This window comes from Capra hircus, chromosome 22, assembly GCF_001704415.2.
Source record: "Capra hircus breed San Clemente chromosome 22, ASM170441v1, whole genome shotgun sequence".
Taxonomy (NCBI): Eukaryota; Metazoa; Chordata; class Mammalia; order Artiodactyla; family Bovidae; genus Capra; species Capra hircus.
Window position 1 is genome coordinate 16,738,075 of NC_030829.1, and position 22,365 is coordinate 16,760,439.

General features: G+C 48.0%; 2 protein-coding genes across 6 annotated transcripts; one reads left to right on the forward strand and one right to left on the reverse strand.

Moving 5' to 3' along the window:
• On the reverse strand, positions 1,445-11,271 carry ARPC4 (actin related protein 2/3 complex subunit 4). Its single transcript, XM_018066929.1, has 6 exons — positions 11,096-11,271; positions 8,496-8,614; positions 7,200-7,311; positions 5,817-5,912; positions 4,685-4,855; positions 1,445-2,360 (listed from the first exon to the last, which is right to left on the reverse strand). The coding sequence occupies exons 1-6, from the start codon at positions 11,096-11,098 to the stop codon at positions 2,355-2,357; spliced, it is 507 nt and encodes a 168-aa protein (XP_017922418.1). The 5' UTR covers positions 11,099-11,271; the 3' UTR covers positions 1,445-2,354.
• TADA3 (transcriptional adaptor 3) lies at positions 11,432-21,933 on the forward strand. 5 transcript variants are annotated; one of them, XM_005695627.3, is made up of 10 exons: positions 11,432-11,606; positions 11,946-12,003; positions 12,713-12,945; positions 14,281-14,531; positions 14,658-14,763; positions 16,143-16,284; positions 16,376-16,479; positions 18,021-18,130; positions 19,286-19,471; positions 21,380-21,933. In XM_005695627.3, the coding sequence occupies exons 3-10, from the start codon at positions 12,739-12,741 to the stop codon at positions 21,570-21,572; spliced, it is 1,299 nt and encodes a 432-aa protein (XP_005695684.1). In that variant the 5' UTR covers positions 11,432-11,606; positions 11,946-12,003; positions 12,713-12,738; the 3' UTR covers positions 21,573-21,933. The 5 variants fall into 5 exon arrangements, with proteins under 5 accessions (XP_005695684.1, XP_017922416.1, XP_017922413.1 ...); XM_018066927.1 differs by lacking the exon at positions 21,380-21,933 and adding an exon at positions 19,548-19,667 and having other exon boundaries at positions 11,466-11,692; XM_018066924.1 differs by having other exon boundaries at positions 11,476-11,692.

Consider the following 22,365-nt stretch of genomic DNA (forward strand, 5'->3'; position numbering starts at 1 on the left):
GCTACGGCTGTGTGCCCCACAGAAGGGCACACCTAATTCTGCAAGACAGGAGGGGGAGGTCACAGAGGTAATGTCATAAAGGGGATGATAGCAGCCCAAGTTGTCCCTACCCCCAACCCCTCCTTTAAACAGTACCTTATCCCGTTTCAAGAGACCCCGTTTGGCCATATGGAAGACTCTTCAAAACTCAGCAAAGCCCAACCCTTCTCAAACTTTTCTTGGCCTCCTCTTTCATAAAGACACCCCGCTGTGGGCTCCCACTTACTTCCATTAGTGAGCGTGAAACACTTCAATGCACCTATTTATATATGCAACACTTCCACTGGCCCCCAAGTCTCTCTGAGACAGGGATAATGTCACCCCCCAACAACCAGCACAATGGAAGTTACCAACAGCTTGGATACTGGGCTGGTGGAAAGATCAGTCATTGTTTATTCACTACTTGTAATGGCAGGTACTGTGTCAGACTGACATTATCTCCACTTTATAGATTAAAAACTGAGGCACAGAATATAAAGTTTGCTCAAATTCATAATAATAGGACCCAAATGTAAGTTGTTTTTTTTTTTTTTTACTTCACTTCAAGGTGTCACTGAGAGGGTTTAATCCTGTCCAACAGAATTTCCTGCAATGATGGAAATGTTTTATCTATGACCATGTGATGTGATAGGCATTAGTAGCATGTAAGTGTTGAGCACTGGTGGGACTGAGGCAATAAATTTGAAACTTTTTAACTGTAATAATTTACATAGCCACATGTGGCTAGTGATCAGTATCATAGCATAGGTAGAGGCCGATGTCTTACATCTGAATTGCACCCTCTTGCTCACTAGCTGGGAGATTTGGGGCAAGCTGCTCTATCTCATGATAACCTCGGGTTTCTTAGCCATGAAATGGGATTATTTCTGTTACATTCTAGCCCATATGAGCTCACTATGTGAAAAGGGTCAAAGCTCTATACAGGTAGAGAGCAGTTTCAGAAATGGGTGGAACCTGGACTGTAATGGGTCTCTCGGGTTAGGGCCCTCCAGCAGGGCTACTCGGAGAAGGCAATGGCACCCCACTCCAGTACTCCTGCCTGGAAAATCCCATGGACAGAGGAGCCTGGTAGGCTGCAGTCCACGGGGTCGCAAAGAGTCGGGCACAACTGAGCAACTTCACTTTCACTTTTCACTTTCATGCACTGGAGAAGGAAATGGCAACCCACTCCAGTATTCTTGCCTGGAGAATCCCAGGGACAGGGGTGCCTGGTGGGCTGCCATCTATGGGGTCGCCCAGAGTCAGACACAACTGAAGCGATTTAGCAGCAGCAGCAGCAGGGCTACTGTCAGAGGCCAATCACAAGGCTGTCTCTGGTGGGGACCCCCAGGCCCAAGTGCCTGCCACATGGTCTTAAGGAACAGCTCTACCTCCTTTCATCACATATACACACAGAGCACAGACCTCATGCAGCCCCAGAGGGGCAAAAAGAGACTTTAATTAGGGGAGGGAGGATCCACCAGAATAAGAAAAGGTACAGCGAGCGAGGGAGCAGAGGAGCCAGAGCAGGCAGGAGGCCCTGGCAGGGACGCTCTGGAGGACTCACCTCTCCACCTCTAGCACAGGCACTGCACTGACAGACAAGGCGAAACAGCGACCCCTCCCAGCTGGGAGGGCACAAAGTGGCCCCTGAGGCTGAAGGCTGCCAGCTTCCAGGCCCCGGCTCCTAGGTGTGGCTGGTGGCCACCAGTTCAGCCCTTGTCCCCAACCAGTGCTGGGTGGCCAACTGCAGACAGGGCTCAGGAAGCTGGTAGAGGGTCCCCACCGCTTCTACTGAGCCTAAGGAGATAGGAGGACGAGGGAGAGGAACACAAGTCTGAAACCCCCCTCCCTCCCCACCTGGGATGGCTCCAGGGAGGAACAGTAGTCGCCTTTTGGCTCCAGGCCCGCCCAGACCCACAGCGACCAATAAGGTACAATCACTGGGACCAGTCACAGCCACTGGAGGTGGAGATTGTTTTTTTTTTTTTTTTAAAAAAAAAAAAAAAAGACAAAAAGGTTACAGTCTCCTACAAGCACAGAGTTTTAAGTTTCAAGACGTTAAAAAAAAAATCTGTCCCGGCTCAGGGGACTGTACATCAGAAGCCAGCCTGACCAGGCACATGTGGCCTCGGGGCAGGTCCACTGCTGCTTTGTGGCCCAGCGAGCAAGCACACCACCCCCCTCCCGCATCTAATGCCCACCCTGACCCAGCTCCCCTCCGCTGCTGCCGCCACTGCCGTCGCCGCTGCTGCTCCGGGAAGTTAACTCCAGGACGACTTCACAGAGACACGGGGGATCCTGAGGGGGAAGGCCACGAGATCCAGCCAGGTGGTTTAAAACTGTTAAGAGAACCAAGAGGCGGAGAATGATAGTTATTACTGTATCCTGGCAGGCCTGTTCTGGGGAGGGGGGCTGGTCTGTGAGCTGTAGCTATACTCACATTTCTGGGGGGCAGGACTGGGTCTCAGGACACCCCGCGGACATGCGCTAGTTGCTCCCAAATCAGCAGGCACTGGCCGTAAAACTTAGCATTAGACAAGGCAAAAAAATTACGGGCTCTTTCACAGCTCCCCTTGGCTTTGCCATGGAGACAGCCAAAAAGCCTTGTCACAGTACCTTGCTTGCTGAACTGAGGTTGCCTTCTGTAGAAATGGGGGCTCATGTGCAAATGCCTGGGGATTCAGAAAGGGACTCAGGAGCTGGTGCTTTGCGTCAAGCTCTGAGGGGTCTGCCAAGCAGGATAGGCCCTGGACATGCTTTGTGCCCTCAAATATCCCCCATAGTGCCCAGACCCGCCCTGGACATTTTACAGACCAGACGCTGTGGACTACTGGCCCACTTGCTGAACTCAGCCCAAAGATGAGCACTGTCTGGCTCACAGTGTTTCAAAGATTATGAACTAGTTGCTATGAATATGAATTAGACAACCTTAAAAACACAGAAGACACTGCACACTGAGATTCTTTTGATGAAGCCAGAGGGCTGGAGCTGTGCAGTGGTGACCCACCTAGGATAAGGCATGTGATCCCTAGGTCCCCACACAACCCACCTCACTCATGAACATAATGGCCTGAGCCTTCCATGCACCTGACTGTGTCATCCCTGCCAGATGCCATGATACTATCTCAGATTTTTGAGTCAGACAAACTAACTGAGTCCTGGCTCCTTCACTTACTTACTGGCTGAGGCACTTGAAATATGTGACAACTTCGAGAGCCTGGCTGATACATCCATGAAATGAGGATAAAGATTCAAAGATTGTTTTAGGTGTTAAATGAGATATTGCCAATACTTGGCTTTTTGGATGTTTCTTTTGGCAGTGCCATGCGGCATGTGCAATCTTGGTTCACTGATCAGGGCTGGAACCCGTGCCACTGCACTGGAAGTGCAGGGTCTTAACCAGTGGACCACACGGGAAGTCTTTTTTTTTTTCCCCCTGAGATACTCATATGTGCTTTTTCAGCTGTATTACTATAGAAGTGCAATTAGTGTAACAACTAAATGACTACTGAATGAATGAACCAAATACTAAATTGGGACAAAAACTATTTTTCATTTTCTTCAGTTGAATTTAGAGGCCTCCCCGTGCCCTGGCCACATAACCTTTGTGCTATAATACAGGGAGAGTTTACTATGTACCAAGTGATATGCTTTTATACACATTTCCTCATTTAACGTTCAACTACACTGAAAAGGTATATATTAATTAACGGTCTCATTTCAGGGTCGAGGAAACTTGAGGCTTAGTCAAGAAGTTCTGTAAGATGCCTGAGGAGGCAGTGGACCCGGATGCAAAGGTGGTCTGACTCCATCATCTCTGTGACCTGAACAAGCGTGCTCCCCTGGGTGCACAGCACAGCTACTCTATACACTGGCTGCCCTCAGTATAATTAAAGCCCAGGGGAAGTGGGTTTAATTTCCATTTTTAGGAGCCTGAGCTCCTTCTGGGCTGGACCTGTATGCACTGGTAGGAGTAAACACTAATTCTACCATCTAGGGATCATAGTCAATTCTGAGTGGAACATGTCAACAAACCAAAGACTGTTTGGAAAAAGAAGAAAAAAAAAAAGGCGGCACGCTGTGAATGTCTAAAAAAGAACTGTGTCATCAGTTCATCAATGTAAACAATCTGTCCTCCTCAGAGGGCGGCAGTGCTTTCTGTCAGGAAGGCACAAACAACTGAAGAGGGATCTGTAGGACTTAAGCCATGAAAATGATGGAAAACAGAGTCAAGAAATCGTGACTTTAAGCCTGAGAAACAGACGCTGAAGGAAACTATTCGAGTCTGTTTGAGAAGTGGAATTACACTATGATTAACCGCCCTATATTCCCAGAAAATTCACATGTGGCTTTAACGTGACTCACTCGGGGATGGAACTAGATACACGGAAGGACTCTATATATTCTGAGACGTAGAAGTGAACGACTAAGAGAGGCACTGCCCAGGGCCCTGGAGATGCTCTACAGCTCTCCAAGATGAACCTCAGGCCCTTCCCACACCAAGGCATGGGGCTGACCTGCTGCCCACCAGAGTTCCTAGAGGCCTCAGAAAATATTTACGCACGGTTGGCACCATTTCCCCAACAGATGCTAAGTTCTCAGCACAACCTTTATTTAGGTCTTTCTACTTCTGAAAGGAAACCAAGAAGGCCACTCCACTTACATTCTTGAGGAACTCCTCAGCCACAATGCGTGCACGGGCATTGACAGACAGCTTCATCTCACTAATTTCTTTGTCAATTTCCTCCATGAAGTGGATCACAAAGTCCACCAACTTGTGCTTATACATCTGCTCTGTGTGGAAGTTGGTGATCAGAAAGCTGATGTCATACCCCTAGGGAAGAAAGACAGTGGAGAGGAGGGAGAGAATCAACATCCTGGGGAACTTCACTGGCCAGCCCTCTATGTCACTCAGCCACATGCTTCCAGCTGACCTTCTCCCAAGTGACACACCCTTCAGGCAGCAGCCCATCTGCTCTGGTGGCGGTGTGTATGCTGGATCCAAGGAATTAACAGGTGGATCAACTGATCCCAATTGAGAATTTTGTCTGGCAGATTCTCTGTGGTATAAACAGTTGTGTTCAGAATGAATCAAGGGAGAGTGAAAGGACTTTAAATCTTGTTACAGAAGAATCTCATCAAACAACAGGAACATTTAGTCCAGGGAGAAATGAAGATGCTGTGGGAGGAGGTATTGAGGTTTTTAACTATGGTTTTTCACTTTTTCAGACTGTGTGTAGAAGAGCAATTTTGTTTATTCTTGGTGGCCCTGGAGGTTAGATCTAGGAACAGGAGAGATTTTTGCTCAGGATGAGGGTGAGTTTGGCCAACAACTAATGTGTCTGACAATGGTGTCCGCTGCTCTGCATGGTATTTGCTTAGTCACTGACCGGCAGGGAGTTGAGCAGGCAGAGAATCTGTAGTGAGCGCTCAAGTACAAAGGCAGGCAACAAGTGACCCCGTATCAACTGTGGCCTTGAGAGACTGACTCAATTGGTGGCAGAGTTTAGAATTCTGATTCATCATGCCCTTTCTGCCACTACACTATAGGCTCTGGGAAGGTGAGCAATGCACCTCATCTTTTTTGGCCTTTTCCACAGCTGAGACAGACTCAACCTCCTAAGCTGATTCCCCTTATTCTTACTCCAGCCGAAATGAAGACCAACTCTCAACTCAGGCTGTGGGTGCCCTACAGCGTGGGGAGCAAGCAATCCCAGTTTTAGAAACAATCCCAGGCCACTGACAGTGGACTCAGTAGTGGAATTCTGGGTATTACCAACACATGGATCACACACCTCCACTGGTTTCCTTCGGAGGATAAAGAAGTTCTCTGCTCGCATCATCATGAAGCGCATGAACTTGTGACACAGAATCTTCTCGATTTCATCAGCCTGGTAAGAACAAAGAAGAAATGTGTTTCCCTAAAGTCATTCCCTAAAGGCCAACAGAAATTTGTAGCCTGGTCTTCGGAGCCCAATTTCCCCCATGCTCGCTGGAGACACTGGGGTTGGGTATTGAAGTCTGAATCATGAGTAACTGGTTGCCAGCTAAAAGGAAGAGAGCCCTCCAACTTAATGGGGCGTCATCATGATCTTGCCTTTACCCATTCCAGAAAGGTAACTCTGACAAACCCAAATCTTATTTTTTTTTAACTTAAAAACACATTTTGGCTACATCGTGTGGCATGCAGGATCTTAGTTCCCAGACCAGGGATCAAACCCAAGTCCCCTGTAGTAGAAGCCCAGAATCTTAACCACTGAACCACTAGGGAAGTCCTGGCAAGCCCCAATCTTTTATCCAATCCTTCCAGAACCCATATCTAGATTCAAATCTGCCCTTTCCAGTCTCATTTCATTAATGCTACATCTTCCAGTCAGTGATACACACTATGAAGTATATCAGATAACCTTAGATGGTCTCCACTTTAGTAACAATGAACATCAAACAATTCCCAAAGTTTTTCCCGAATGAACTCTCAACATTCCTGATGAAAGAATTTTGTATTACGGGCTGGCAAGACCTTAACAGCCCCCAATATTTATTCATCTCCCCTTTTAACAAAGAGCAGGCACTAGGGATAGAGCTTTCTGGAGGCAAAAGTCTTAACTCTGCTTTATTTTCAATGTGCTTGTATTTTAGTGTTGTCCTCAATTTGGCAAGGCATATTGCTTTTCTTTTTATGGTAAATTTAAGTAAAAAAAAAAAAAAAGTTAATTGAAAGAAAATATTAAGTAAAGAAGTAGCCAAGTGGTCCATAAACATGGAAGAAACGATGGGGGTAGTGGGAATGTCAGACATTTGTGAAACAATGAAGAAACATGAAACTACACTTCATTTTCTTACCCTAAATCTCACTTTTGGAGTTTATGGCTATCAAACTGATACCATTACTACTTGTTTGTCTGAACTGAACTTATTCTTCACTCATTAGGAAGAGTTTTATGACCTGACACCAAACTGGCCCACAGCCCTGGCTGCTACATTACCTGCTGTCTAATCCAGAGCAAGCCTAGAAGATAAGGCTGATTTCCCTTTATTCTACTGATCTGGTAGGTTTAGCAAATCATTTCCTGGAAAGAGAACCTGGGTTTCTTTGCACCCTGAATCTGGCATGTTGACCTCTTACATAGGGGATCCCTGGCCTCCCCGGGGAGGCAGGGGATCTGGGGTGAGCTCACCTGTTTCACAGCAATGCTGACCCTGACAGAGTTGATGGAACCTTCAATCAGAACCTTTTCCTTTTCATTCCTGCTGATGGTCACGGGTTGTAGCAGGAGCTCTTTGCTACTCCTGAGAACACAAAATGACAGAGGTACTATAAAAGAACAGAATGGTCAGGAGGCTCCATGGCAGGTTCTAGAATCACTATCTGGGACCACAGAGTCCAAGGAATGAGACTCACAAGCAGGGGTGCTCCAAGATGGGGGCCAGAGAGCATGTTCTCCAGCAGAAAGAGCACAGGCTCTGGAGTCAGGGTGAAAGGTTCTGAAATTCAGCCTCCTTTGTTACTTCCATTGGGCAAGTTACCCTGTTGGAATTTCAACTTCCTCATTTGGAAACAGATCAACAAGGGTCAAGTGTGTAACAGTGAGCCTGGCACATTGTAGGAGCTTTACAAATGACAGCTCCTATTTTCATTAACTATAGGCAAACCCATATACTGTTTAGGGAATGAAAGCCTGCCTTAGAGATAAGGACAAGCTAAAATCAAACAGTTTGGCCTCCTTTAATAATCAAAATTATGACCCCTCTCAACTCAGTTCCCATTTTGATGCCTCTGGATCCCTCAGACGGTAGTTAATTGTATTGGTGGTGTCTGTGAGCTATTATCCTTTAAAATGCCTAGTGGAAACCATATACATTAAGTAGCATAACAGGGCACATTTTAACATCGTGTCAGCTTTCTTACATTCAAATCATATCAATTTACTGTGGTAACAATCCTTATCTCAGTTGTATATGTACCAGATTAAACATCAAAGGGGAAAAAGAAAAACTTTTTTACAAAACATAAATCAGATAAAATAATCCAAAGTATAGAATATTTGTAGTAGGGGATGGGAGTCCAGTTGTTTATTTGTTTTTTGAGGGGAGGGATCCTTGATCTTCAAATTTGAGAAGAGCAGAGATGGCATCTCAGATAATTCAGTTCTCAAGTCTTCTCCTTAAATTGCTAGAGGGTTCAGTACCTCCTTGGGAGATATTTCCCAAATGGCACTATGTTGAAAAGTCACAACTTGTGTCAAGCAAATCTTGGCTCCAGAGTAGCTTCTCCCCTGAGTTTTGTCCTGTCAACCCACTGAGACCCAATTTTCTGAACTTCAAATTGGAGACCATCATTTACCTGGCAGCAAGACAAAAAATGTGAATTGTAGTTGTTCTGACAACTCCAGGATGGAAGTTCACGGCCCTCTCCGATAACAGTCCTCTCTGGGTGCTACATCCATCACCCCCTACCCCCTTTCCTCCCATACCTGACTTCTACTTCCGGCTTGTTGTGTCGTTCCACGACTTGGGAGGAGAAATTCTCCAAGCAGAGGGCAGCCTGCAGTGTGGCCCGCACGGCACTCAGGTAGGGGCGGAGAGTGGCAGTCTGGAGGAAAACCCCAAGGGACAATCAAAATCTGTCTCACAAAATCCGCTGATCCCATAGTCCAGCTACACAGGAGCCAGGCAGTACTGAGGTCCTTGGCTCTCAGACACTGCAGTGAACAGAACAGACTAGGCCTTCAAGATGTCTTTCATTTTAAGACTAGAACAGTGGTTCTCAAAAGGGGACCGTTTTGCCTACCAGGGGACATATGGCAATGGCAAGACATTCTTTATTTTCACAACTGAGGTTGGGTAGGAGTTACTGGCACTGAATAGACAGAAGTCACGGATACTGCTACATAGCTTACAATGTACAACAGAATTATTCAGCCCCAAACAGTGCTGAAGTTGAGAAACTCTGGTCTAGAGGCACACAGGTGAATAACTGTCTTCAATCTGCCCTTTGAGTCAACAAATGTATATATCTATAGTGTGCCAGGCACACAAGGGGTTGGGAATTCAATGACCAAGACCATTTCTACCCTTAAATAGTTCAACCAGGTCAGGGAGACAGACAGTAACTATGATACAATGCATAAAATGTGAAATAGTTAAGATTTACAAATCATATTTGCAGAAGAAACTGGTTTTGATTTGAAGATGGAAATAGGATTAGGATTTTACAATGATAAAAACAAAAATGATATTCCTGGTAGAGGAAATGGCATCTAGCAACAAAGGACTATCTTCAATTCCTTGTATTAGCTAAAAGTTCTTTCTCACCCCAGGCCTTCACACATGCCAAACCATCTATCTTGCAGGGTTTTCTCCCCCTTCTTTGCCTAAGTCATCCTTTAGATCTTGGCTTATTCAGAGAAGGCCTCTTCTTTCCTCAGAGGTCATTCTTGACTTCCCTTTTCATAGCACTTATAATTTACAATGATACACCCTTCAAATAACTCCAAGAAAAGTAATTTTCTCCTTTACTAAACTGAAAGCTCCATGGTTAACAGACCGTATCTATTCTACTCAAATTTACATACCCTGCAACTTGCTCAGTCAGGACCTTTCCTACACATCATCTTACTCAGTTTCTGTACAATAAGTGAATGAATGAAAAAATAACAAGATTAGAGTAACAAATAGGGGCATTAAAGTAGTAATGAGTACAATGTTGCCAGGAAGCATTTTTTTAGATTCAATGGATGAGGTTGCAGATGGGGTCCAGAGATTCATGAGGAATCTCAAATGCTAGGCTACTGAGTTTAGCTCTTCTGTTAAAAGTGGTAAGGAACTTCTGGGGCTTTCTGAGGAGGAAGTTACACAACTACAGCTGCATGGAGACTTTGTGGAGAATGGATTGGAGGAGAGGGAAGTGACAGAGCCAGCAGAGAGGGTTATTTAAGTAGGGTAATAAGAGCCTGGCCTGGGGCAATGAGGGACAAGCAAGATTGTATCTGTCAAAGTTCATAGCAAATCTGAAAAAGGTACATTTTAGGTGGTCAACCCTATGACGTCTGCCCTTTCACAAATGGAGTAAGCACCTTCTTGTGTAATACTTCAACAAGTATGATGTTTAAAAAAATCAAGAGGCATCCCCTCAGTTTAACAACAACAAAAGAATATCCCAGGTTTCTAGCTGAGGTAAGAAAACACAGAGCAAGAATAAGGAATACAAGAGAACAAGCAAATTTAGGGAGAGGTGAGTTTTAATCCAGACATCTAATTTCAAGGTGTCTTCAAGATATCCAGGTAAACCTTGAAAGAGAGCTAGGAAGGCAGATTTAGGAGTCATCATAAATTATATGGTCATGAAGACCTGTGCATTAAATAGGTATCGACAGGAAGAAGATAAAGAAGGGGAAGGCAGTGACCCAAACTCTCAATTGACGTTCAGAAACACCCACAATGATCAAAAGGGACGACTTCCGGAAAGGCAAAGGTCAGAGGCATCAGAGCTTAACATTCCATATTAAGGCTGATACGGTTGAATTCTGACCAGGAAGGGGTCTGCGTGGAGGCAGCAAAAGAGAGATCCTTCAGTGAGGTAAAAGTAAGAGCTGGTGGCAACATGAGGAGTGGGATAAGGAAGTATGGAGACTTCCCTCAGAGAACTGTGGGATCAAGCAAGCGAGAAAGAAAAGTTTATTTAGTGAACGTCTGTCTACTCTGGGTAGGGAGGTATCCCTACTACATGCCTCAGCGGCCCTACTACGGGCTATAAGGTGTACTACGTGCCTTCGAGGCGCTACCACAAACCGAGGAGGAGCCACTTCCGGCTTCCTTCTTGCCTCAGTATCCCCCACCAGCTTCAAAGGACAGACTAGGAAGCCTCAAAGCCTGCTTCTTACGAAGGCGTCCCCCGCTCGCCCCTTCCTCACCTCAGCCCCTGCCCCGCCCTCTTTCTTCCAGCCTCAGGGTACCCCCGCACCCCCAGCATCCCTCGGCCCAGGGCCTCTCCGCTCCAAAGTCGCATCTCCCCCAGACCCAGAGCCTAGAGGCAGAAAACGGGGGTCCCTGGCCCGAGGCCCGGCTCTCTCACCATCGCGGGCGCTGGCTGGGCCGGAAAGCGGAAGTGCGGAAGTGGCCCGCCCCGCGACGCCAGCCCTTTCTCCAGAAGCGCAGCCGCAGTCTCCGCCCGGACGTCCGGACTGTACCATCTGTGTTCCGAGCGGGGGAGGGGAAGGCTAAGAACATTTGGTCCCTCGTAAGTTTTCCCGTTAGGACTGTCTTAGTAGCTTTAGGCTTCTGTAGCTTAAAATCACTACTCAAGATTCTCCCGTTCCCCATGGAGCTCTTGCTTGTGACTTTGGCTTTCTCGTCTTTTTTCCGCCGCCTTCCCTCATAGTCATGCAATGGTGCAGTCCGACCTCAGGTTGGCACCATATTAGGGCAAGGCAAGGCGGAGGAGCCTTTCGATCCTTCCGGTTCTGCGCCCCCATCCTATTTTCAGGCCCCTCCTACCTGCAGCCTTTGGGGCTCGGCGAGACTAACTGCCGGGCCGAAAACCTGGCTGCCGAGCCCCTCCCTCCAGCGCCGGGCTGTTCCCTAGGGTACGCCCGTGGCATACCTTCTGCACCCCACCTGCAGCGGGCTAGCTCGCTGCCCGCAACCCTCCCCCACCAAAAGACTGGGGTTGGTACGCGCGTCTTCCCGCCCCCTTGTCAACTGCAGGGGGCCCTCACATAGCCAGTTCCGGGGCGGTTGCTCTCACCGACCGGAACTCTCCGCCCCTCCCGCGGCCCCGGGGCCGCTGGAGGCAGCAAGGAGAAGGTAGAGGGGGCGGGGGCCGCGATAGGGTGTCCTTAGAGAACTGGGACCCTGAAGGCGGGACATTGGGGCGATCCATGGGTGGGGCCAGCCATTAACCAGCCCCACTTTTCCTGTGCCAGGCACTGAACTGAGCTCTTGACTGGCATCAACTCTAAATCCTCAGAACATCCCAGGGAGGTAGGTACCATTATTACCCCATTTTACAGATTCAGACTTAAGGGAAAACAGATTCAGGCTTCTTTTGTCCCCATTTTACGCATGGAAAAACCGACTCCGAATTAATTAACATGTTCAGGGCTACATAGACATTGGTCAAGCCTGGGCTTGAATCCAGGTATATCTGGCTGTCCAGAGATCCAGGTATCTCTTTACTATGTGGGGCAAAGAGAAGGGGCAGAGGTGGGGAGGGGTGAGACAAGAAGAGGCTGGGAGGCATGAAGAACGTTAGCCTAAGTACCGGATGCTTGGAACTCTGGGCTCAGCAGAACCCAGGAAGAGTGGAAGCAGAACCCAGAAGAGCATCAGAAAGACAAGCATAGTAGTATAGTATATCATGGCAGTTAGTTGAACAAATTCAAAACTACCTGGATTCATGTTGGTAAGCTTGGACCTGCTGCATGCTTACAAAGTCTGTTTCCTCATCTGTAAGATGAGGATGAGCATGGTCCCTGCTCTTGGGGTTGAGTGAGGAATTCAGTGAGTAGCCAGTAGAATGTCTGCCCCTCACTTGGCACACAGTAGGTGCTGTGAGAATAGTAGCTAAGCCATCATCCTTGTCAGTAGGGTGCTGAAGCCTGACTCTCCCCGAAGCTGTCGGTGGATGGAAGGAGCCCTTGGACTTTTCTAGTGCCGCTTTTACCCCCATCAATGGTCCTTTCCTCTCCAGTTCCACAGGGTGCCCTATCCTGAGCCATGAGTGAGCTGAAGGACTGCCCCTTGCAGTTCCACGACTTCAAGTCAGTGGACCACTTGAAGGTCTGTCCTCGCTACACAGCGGTGTTGGCCCGCTCTGAGGATGACGGCATCGGTATCGAGGAGCTGGACACTCTGCAGCTGGAGCTTGAGACCCTGCTTTCCTCTGCCAGCCGACGCCTGCGGGTGCTTGAGGCTGAAACCCAGGTTATACCCTACAGAGGGGACATCACTACATGGATGTCACTACAGTCCACTGCAGGGATGGACTATGACAAGTTATGGGATGTGTCACTGAGTTAGCCTCAGCTGCTGAGGCCCAGGTTATAGGATCTCAGGGTTTGAAGAGAGAGATCCAAACATTGCTTGTGCAACACATAAAATATGCAAGAATGTGCATGATCCTTCTAAAATGTGAGATTTCTTATTCACTAAGCATCTAGGGACCCCCCCCCCCCAATGTTCTGAGTCTGTAGAGTTAATTAGGACAATTCCAGCCTTTGGGGAGTGTGCCAACTAAAGGAAAGGGAGGTCAGACACGTATCAGGTGAATTGCTGTTCTGGTTAGGAGTACTGGGGGAACTGGAATGGGAGGCCTGGATTTGAATCCTGCAGTTTCTGAGTTGTGTGACGTTGCAAAACTTACTGCCTGCTTCTGCAGATCAGTCCTCCATCTGAAAAGTGGGCTAGATAATAGGACCTACCCTCAGCTTTTGTGAGGATTAAGAGATTTTTTGCAAAGGCTCAGCCCAACGTCTGACACTTAAGTAAGCATGTCAAATGTTATTTATTGGTCTGACTCTCATTATTTCTATTTATGGCATAAACATCCTCTGAGCCCTGTGTGCCAGGTGCTCTGCCAGAACTTGGGGACCAGAGATGGCTGAGATGAACTTCCTGGTCGCCAATAGCTTATAATCCTGTTGAAGAGACTAGGTACTCCGTTTATTCTAGTTATGACCAGATGACATGATTGGGCCTAGGGGTGCAAGGTACCAGAGACTCCTATAGAAAGAAGATGCCATTTTAACTGAACCTCATAAGATGAATAAAATTAACTTGTGGTCCCTGGGAACCCATGGAAGCTTTTCGAGTAGGGCTGTAGCAGACAGCATCTAAGAAGCTAGATAGCTGATACAGAAAAGGCTTCCTAGTCATGGTGACATTTGAAGTGAAGGTTTGCTGGGAGGCATGCATGCCTTCAATAGAAAGTTATTGCCAGCATATTTTCCTCGGGCTATCATGCACTGCGTTGTCATCTACCTGTTTGACCTGCTAAACACTGTGTGACCAGGTTGGGCGCTGCAGAGGTGAATCAATACAGACAAGTGAATGGAATGATGACAAGTATATGAAAAAGTCTTGTGAGATGGGCACAGAAAAGGAGCTGATTTTTGCAGTATGAGTAGAAGTTTGGTAGATGAAAAGAGGAAGGGGAGAGACTTAGAGCCTTCTTGAGTTCCAGATCCTAATTTTTCATGGGGAGATGGAGTTGTCCTGTGTCTTCCCTTCTCATCCTCAGTGACAGTCTTTGAATTTCAGATCCTCACTGACTGGCAGGATAAGAAAGGTGACCGACGATTCCTGAAGCTGGGTCGAGACCATGAGCTTGGAGCTCCCCCCAAACATGGGAAGCCCAAGAAGCAGAAACTGGAAGGGAAGGCGGGCCATGGGCCTGGCCCTGGCCCTGGGCGACCCAAATCCAAAAACCTTCAGCCCAAGATCCAGGAATATGAATTCACTGATGACCCAATTGATGTGCCACGTATCCCCAAGAATGACGCCCCCAACAGGTTCTGGGCCCGGGAACATAGATGGGCCTTGGGATTTGGGCACTGGAGGCTGTGGAGAGGCCTGGGGCTGAGGCTGGTGGGGCAGGGGGCAGGGGGCACCCCCTCAGGCTCTGCTTCTCCCTGCAGATTCTGGGCTTCGGTGGAGCCATACTGTGCTGATATCACCAGTGAGGAAGTGCGCACACTAGAGGAGCTACTGAAACCCCCAGAAGATGAGGCTGAACATTACAAGGTGAAGATCCCAGGCATGATGAGACAAGATGGAAACATCTTGGACATGATGGAGAACAAGAGGGCTCAGAGATGCCTCACAATTAACAGAGCTATATATCATCTTCCTTTTTCTCTCTCCCCAGCCTCCTGACAGTTCCATTAACTTACTTAGACGCCCAGGTTCTAGCTTTCAGCTTCCTCCCTTCTACCCTGCTACGTCCTAAGGCATCTTCTTCAGTGCGGTCCTCCCTTTGTCTCTGTCATCCCCTTTGTTTTGGCTCAAACATTCATCAGCTTTTCCCTTTATAGCCTCTTAACACTTGCTTGCCTCTAGAGGGATTCTCTTCTCTCCTTTTTTTATTGGATGCACCAGGTGGCATGTGGGATCTTAGTTCCCTGACCAGGGATCGATCCTGCACCCCTTGCAGTAGAAGTGAGCAGTCTTCACCACTGAACCGCCATGGAAGTTCCTCTCTTTTTTTTTTTAATGTATAGAAGTTTTTTTATTTTTAGTTTTTATGATGAAAATAAAAGAGGTTCCATTAAAGAAAATGTAGAAAATACAGAAAAATATTGGAGGGGAATTCTCCCATAGGTCCGCTATCATGATCAGAGGTGCTTATAACAGCCTTGTGTGGCTCCCATTGCCCACAGACTCAGGTCCAAGCTTCAGTCCTTGGTAGCACAGTGTCCTTGGCCACGCCACCTCTTTACTGCTATTATTTGCCAGCCCCACCAAGCACCTTACCCTCACTCCAGGCTCACACAAGGTCCTTTCTGGTCTCTGGGCCTCTATACATGCCAATCTCCCCTTGGCAAACTAACACCCTTCAAGTCCCTTATTGCACGTTACCTGAACCAAAATGGTTTTGCAGGTTTTCCAGCAGAAGGTTGGTCTGTCTGTTGCACTGCCACAACCCCTTAACCTACTCTGTCACTCCACTTGTCTGAGTTTTTAAAAAACTTATTTGAAAAGGTAATCTATACGGGCAGTCACAAGTTCAAGCAGTGCATAAGCTATTTCTCTCATTTCTGACCTGAAGGCCTGTAGTTCTCTCGAGAGATAATAGCTCTCAACTGAAATTGTCTGTGTACACACACCATTCTGCACCTTACATCATGGAAATTTTCCTGTATTGCCTTCTGTGTGTTTTAGTTGTTTATGTACCTGGCTTCTCTACTAAACTGTGAGTGTAGAGATTTTTCTCTTCTGTATCTCTTCTCACCTAAGCCTCAGGCCTCAGCCCTGGACTAGATACTTGGGAGACAGATAAATGAAGGAAGGAGGGTGAGCGAAGAGCCTGTTGGCACTTCCAAGTGCACAAAGAGACCCTGCCACACCCCAGGCATTGCTGGCTGTATTTATCTCTTTGGGGCTGGGTGGGATGTCTCCCACAGATCCCGCCCCTAGGGAAGCACTACTCCCAGCGCTGGGCACAGGAGGACCTGCTGGAGGAGCAGAAGGACGGGGCCCGGGCAGCAGCTGTGGCTGACAAGAAGAAGGGCCTCTTGGGGCCCCTGACCGAACTGGACACTAAAGGTAAGTCCCTCACCTCCCTGCCCACCCCAGGCTAGGACTTGAGTTCCCAGAACTTCAGCCCACGAGTCTACCATGTCTCTGCCCAATTCAGATGTGGATGCCCTGCTGAAGAAGTCTGAGGCCCAGCATGAGCAGCCAGAAGACGGGTGTCCCTTTGGTGCCCTGACACAGCGTCTGCTGCAGGCCTTGGTGGAGGTGAGTACCCCCAGTGCAAAATAGAAACCACTATCACTCTGTTTCAATGTTTGTTTATTGAAGTATATTATATATTTAGAAAGGTACATAGGTCATAAATGTACAGCTTGATCGATTTTCACAAATGAGCAGCCTTGTACAACTAGTCCCAAGATCACAAAATAAAACATCATCAGTATCCTTGAAGGCCCTCTCATGCCCCTCCCAGTGTTTAACCTCTCCCACCTCCAGGGTAGCCACTACTCCACAGTTACTTTTGTGGAGCATTAGTGAAAGGCCCTGTGCAAAGGGCTTTCTACACATCCTCTTGTTAAAGGCAGATAGTGGTTAACCCCACATTACACCAAACAAGGTTGAGGCTCAAAAAAGGGAACTGTTTGCTTGACATCACACAGCTAACAAGCGGAAGCAGGTTTCAAACACCAGGTTCAGGTGCCCTTTCTTTATGCCCACTGGCTATCCCAAGCCATGTCTCTTCACCTGTGAGCCTCAGTTTTCCCTCTGGCTCAAACACAATAGCCTCTTTCTCTCCCATGTAGCATTCTGGGCACATGTTCCAGATCAGTGGAGGTTGGGGGAGATCTCTGTTCCACACCATCAGACAGGGACCCCAGGTTTGCTGGCTTTTTAATTGTTTAAAAAAATGTATATATGTATTTTTGGCTGTGCTGGGTCTTCGTTACTGCTTAGGTTTTTCTCTAGTTGTGGCGATCAGGGGCTACTCTCTAGTTGGGGTGCTCAGGCTTGTAATTGCAGTGGCTTCTTTTGTTGTGGAGCAGGGGCTCTGGGGCGCACAGGCTCAGTAGTTGCAGCTCCCGGGCTCTAGAGCACAGGCTCAGTAGTTGTGGTGCCCAGGCTTCGTTGCTCTGCGGCATGTGGGATCTTCCTGGTTCAGGGATCAAACCTATGTCTCCTGCATTCCACTGAGCCACCAGGGAAGCCCACTTTGCTGTTGTAAACATGTGCTCTGCACAGGGTCACTCCAAATGTGACTGGCACTCCAGCCCACAGAAGAAGAGCGAGGAGGAGTGTGTGAAGATCCCGCTGGCTATGGCTCTTATCTCTTCTAATCACTTTCCATTGGAGAGTATTTGTCACATGACCACCCCGACCACAGGGGAGGCTGGGAAGTGGGGTTCATCTGGGCAGCCATTAGCCCAGCTCCTGTGGAGGAAAGGCGAGAATGGCTTTCGGACAGCCAGCAACCTCTGCTATGGTACAGCCCCTGTGCTCAGTACCGTGTGCCTAGCACAGCCCCTGGTGCACTGCAAATGCTTAACGAGCCCTCGTTCTTCTCATTACTGCTGTTGAATGTTACCATCACTCTTCTGTGCTCCCTTTTGTATCAGTACAAAAACAAGAATTTATAAAATGATCAAAGCTTTTTGGAGCCAGTTTGGGAAAACTTCCCAGAGTGGGTGGAATGCGAAGAAGAAAAGATTATTTCTGGTATGTGAAGACTGTCCATGTAGGTCAGAGGGAAGCAGGAAATGGTAATACTACATCTCTTTCTTCCTCTGACCATCTCTGTGCTCTTCTAGGAAAATATTATTTCCCCCATGGAGGACTCTCCTATTCCAGACATGTCTGGAAAAGAATCGGGGGCGGATGGGGCAAGCACCTCTCCCCGCAATCAGAACAAGCCCTTCAGGTGAGTGACATCGTGTCCACACTCCACAGTCTGGCCTCTGCTTCTGTTGACTTCTGTCAATCCCAACGTGGGGTGGTCTTTATATTCATAGAGAGACCGAGGACATTTTGATAAAGCCCAATAGAAGTCAGATGTGCATGCTGGCTCAGCACTTCCACATACACAGACTTACTTCAGGGTTTTCATTATGGCCCTGTTCTCACTGTAAACCTAAATGTCCAACTAGAGGGGACTGGCCGGCTAACTCATTGTAACTCCATATGATGAAATAACTTGTAATTATCAATCATATTAGAGAAATATAATTAATTGATATGAAAAGATGGGATCAGTAGAGTGATAAGTGGAAAACATCAGTTGTAGCACAATATGAACAATATGACCCTATTTTTACTTAAGATATATTTAAATGTGTGCACATAGCGGGTAAGAAGTTAAAATAATACATAATAAAAGTGGGAAGAGGGACTTCCTGGGTTGTCCAGTGGTTAAGACTCCACACTACCAATGCAGGGGGTGTGAGTTCAATCCCTGGTCAGAGAACTAGGATCCCACAGGGCCATGAGGTGTAGCCAAAAGATTTAAAAAAAAAAGTGAGACTAATATGTAACACAATCTAGAATACGTATAGTGTTTATATAATGTGTGTGTTAGTCACTCAGTCGTGCCCGACTCTTTGCGACCCCATGGACTGCAATCCACCAGGTTCCTCTGTCCATGAGATTTTCCAGGCAAGGATACTGGAGTGGGTTGCCATTTCCTTCTCCAGGGGATCTTCCCAACCCAGGGATCGAACCCAGGTCTCCTGCACTGCAGGCAAATTCTTTACCGACTGAGCTACAAGGGAAGCCTTAACATAAAATACATATTTTTATGTATATACCACTGGAAAGAAAATGGTAAGTAATAATAACAGATAACATCATAATTCTCTCTAGGTTGTTAGCATTATAGGTTTTCCTGTATTTTATATTACATAATATATTGATATCTGTTGCTTGTGTCTGAAACAAGATCAGATGTCTGTCTCTGTATTTTGATATGTAGAGAGACAGAGAGGGTGTCCCAAAGAGAAGGGAAGGTGTTTGCTAGCTTGGGTGCCTCAGAGGGGCCCCCACGGGCTGGCCTTGAGCTGAGCACTGCCCTCCCCTGCAGCGTGCCGCATACCAAGTCCCTGGAGAGCCGCATTAAGGAGGAGCTGATCGCCCAGGGCCTGCTGGAGTCTGAGGACCGCCCTGCAGAGGACTCAGAGGACGAGGTTCTGGCGGAGCTGCGCAAGCGGCAGGCTGAGCTGAAGGCGCTCAGTGCCCACAACCGCACCAAGAAGCACGACCTGCTGAGGTGAGTGTGGACGGGAGGCCTCAGCCACAATGGTCCCCTTCTGGGAGCTTGACGACAGGCTTTCCAAACCTGGCAGGGCCTCTGAAGACCTGAGGAGCTTTGAAAAAAGAAGTCATTGCTGGGCACCACCCCACTGGTTATATCTCAAACAGTCTAATTCCACTGACTAGAGCTGAGCATCTGTGAGTTATTTATTTACCTCAAACTGTGGTAAAAACAAATAACACAAAATTTTACCCTCTAAACCATTTTTAAGTGTACAGTTTAGTAGTGTTAATTATACTCACATTGTTGTGTGGCTTATTTTTTAATTCTCTCCATGCTGATTTTCTTTTTCTCCCAAAGTGTGCTTTTTTTAAAAATTCTTGATCTTTGTTTTTGGTGCCAAAACTCAGGATTGAACCAGGGACCTTTTGTTTCACCCAAGTTTTATAGTGAAAATTTCATACATGCAGAAAATCTGACGGACTAGCACAGTAAACACCAATATACTCTCTACCTCAGATTAGCAACTGTTAACATTTAGTTGGGCATCTGTGATTATCAGTCTCTCACCAGGAACTGACCAGTGTTGAAGTGCAATGTCACTCATTTTGTATTCATTCCCATACATCTTGCCCTGCATCGGTCACAAGGATGCAGGTGGTAACCAGAGGGAGATCACGGGAGGCACTGCCATTTTATTGGGGAGATAGACAAATAGCCCAACTAAGTCTCCTTGCTTCTGGTGGGTGCTGTGTCTTCACCTCACAGAGCCCCAGCAGAGCAGGGCACGCTCATCCATTTGGCCAGGTTGCCTATCTCTTAGACCTGGTGCTGTGGGTTAGGAGAGGCAGGGCAAAGGGCTTACGGTCATTGCATGAGTGGTTGGCAAAGACACGCACCAGTAGGAACGAAAGTTGCTGACGAGTTGCTGGGGTATTTGAGGATGCGGGTGTACTGAGTGTCTACCATGTACCATGGGTTTTATGTCTGCCCTCTTACTTAATCTCCACTACAGCCCAGAGAGTAGCTGGTAGTTTTCCCTGTGCACCAAATGAGGAAATAAAGGCCCAGTGAAATGAGTGCTCTGCCGAAGGCCACACAGCCAGCAAACAGCCAAGCTGTGACTCAAGCCCAAGGCTGAGTCCAAAGCCTCATTCTAGTTCCCTCTCAAGGGCAAGAAGAGGAGAATACAGATGAAAGAGTACAGAGGAAGGGAGGGCAAGGGCAGAGGGGGAGAGAGAGAGAAGTAGGGCTATGCAGATGTGGAAGTCAGGGGCAGTGAAGGAACTAGCTTGGCTGTCAGAAGGCCCACATGTACCCCTCAGTCCTGCATGGACAGGCTGCAAGGCATCTCCTGCCCCAAGCAGCAGCTTCCCCTTCTGAAAAATCAACAGGTTAGACTATGGATCTCTTTAGTGACCTTCCAGCTCCACCATCAATTGAGTTGATAGGTCAGGTTCCGTTCAGAGGCATCAGTTGGGCGTCTCACTCGCCTCCTGTAGACTCAGGCTGCCTGGACCCTTAGGTGGCTCTGGAATTTGGATGCTGAAGCAAGCAGGTCTTCTGCTGGCACCAGGGCACCTTTTAAAGATAGTGGGAAGCCAGCCTGCCTTGATTCAGATCTCCTGTTCACTAGTTGCGGGATCCTGGGGCATTTCTTACCCTCCTTGAGCCTCAGTTTCCTCACTGGTAACAAGAATAATAGTAGTACCTACTTCACAAGGTTGTTATGAGGATTAATTGAACTACTGTTTTTGAAGAGGCAGTATTTGGCACAGGGACACCTAAGTGTGGCTCAGTAACTTTGCTTTTTGGTATGGAAAGGCCCACGGTCCCTGGGTAGCAGACGGGCTCAGTCTGGAAGAGCGAGGAGCCCCTCCCATGGTGGGCTTCCCACAGCATCTGGTTGGCTGGTCCCCATAGGCTGGCGAAGGAGGAGGTGAGCCGGCAGGAGCTGAGGCAGCGGGTCCGCATGGCAGACAATGAGGTCATGGATGCCTTCCGCAAGATCATGGCTGCCCGGCAGAAGAAACGGACCCCCACCAAGAAGGAGAAAGACCAGGCCTGGAAGACTCTGAAGGAGCGCGAGAGCATCCTGAAGCTGCTAGACGGGTAGCTCTCACCCCTGCTCAGGCCACCTTCCCCTGGCCTGGGACAGGAGGCCCACTTCCTTCGGGCTTCCAGAAGTTTGGCCTGTGGCTGCCTAGCTAGTGTCAAATGGCAGCAGTCTCTAGAGGCTGGGCCCTTCCCTGACATGTTCTGGCGAAACTGTACAGCTAGGACATGAGAGGCCCTGCTGGGCTGGCCTGGGGCCCAGACTCTGCTTGGTCCCCCAGATGAGGGGTGGGCTTCATTTTTGGGTCATCCTCACCCCCTACCCTCCCTACCCCTTTCACCCTCAAGGACTTCTCCCTTGTGGTTTTGTAAAGTGCAGACTTAAGAATAAAGTGACTGAAACATGGTTTTTTTAAAAAGTATCCGGAATCTCTGCATGTCTGTTACTGTGGGGTAGAAAGGAACTGGTGTGAGTGGCAGAGTTGACTAGGGCATGCTCGATGGCTGTCAGCCTGTGGCCACTCACCCAGGTCACTCATTCAGGGAGAACTTTCTCAAGATATCTGTGGCCACAGGTAACAACATCTCAGCTCAAGGTGGTTTGACAATAAGGACATTGTGTTAGCTAGGGGTCTGGTGTTCCGGGGGCAGGGTGGCATCCACCAGGGTTGACCCAAGGGCCAGAGATCTCCACTCTCCCATGGTGTCAGCTTTTGCCTGAAGTAGGTTCCCTTCCTGCTGTGCAGTGGCAGCCAGTAGCAGCTGATGGAGGCCAAATGCTTCCTTATTTCTGTCCAGCACAAGAGGGCAGGAAGGCACCAGCTGGCTTCCACAGCCCACCCCAAAGAATAAGA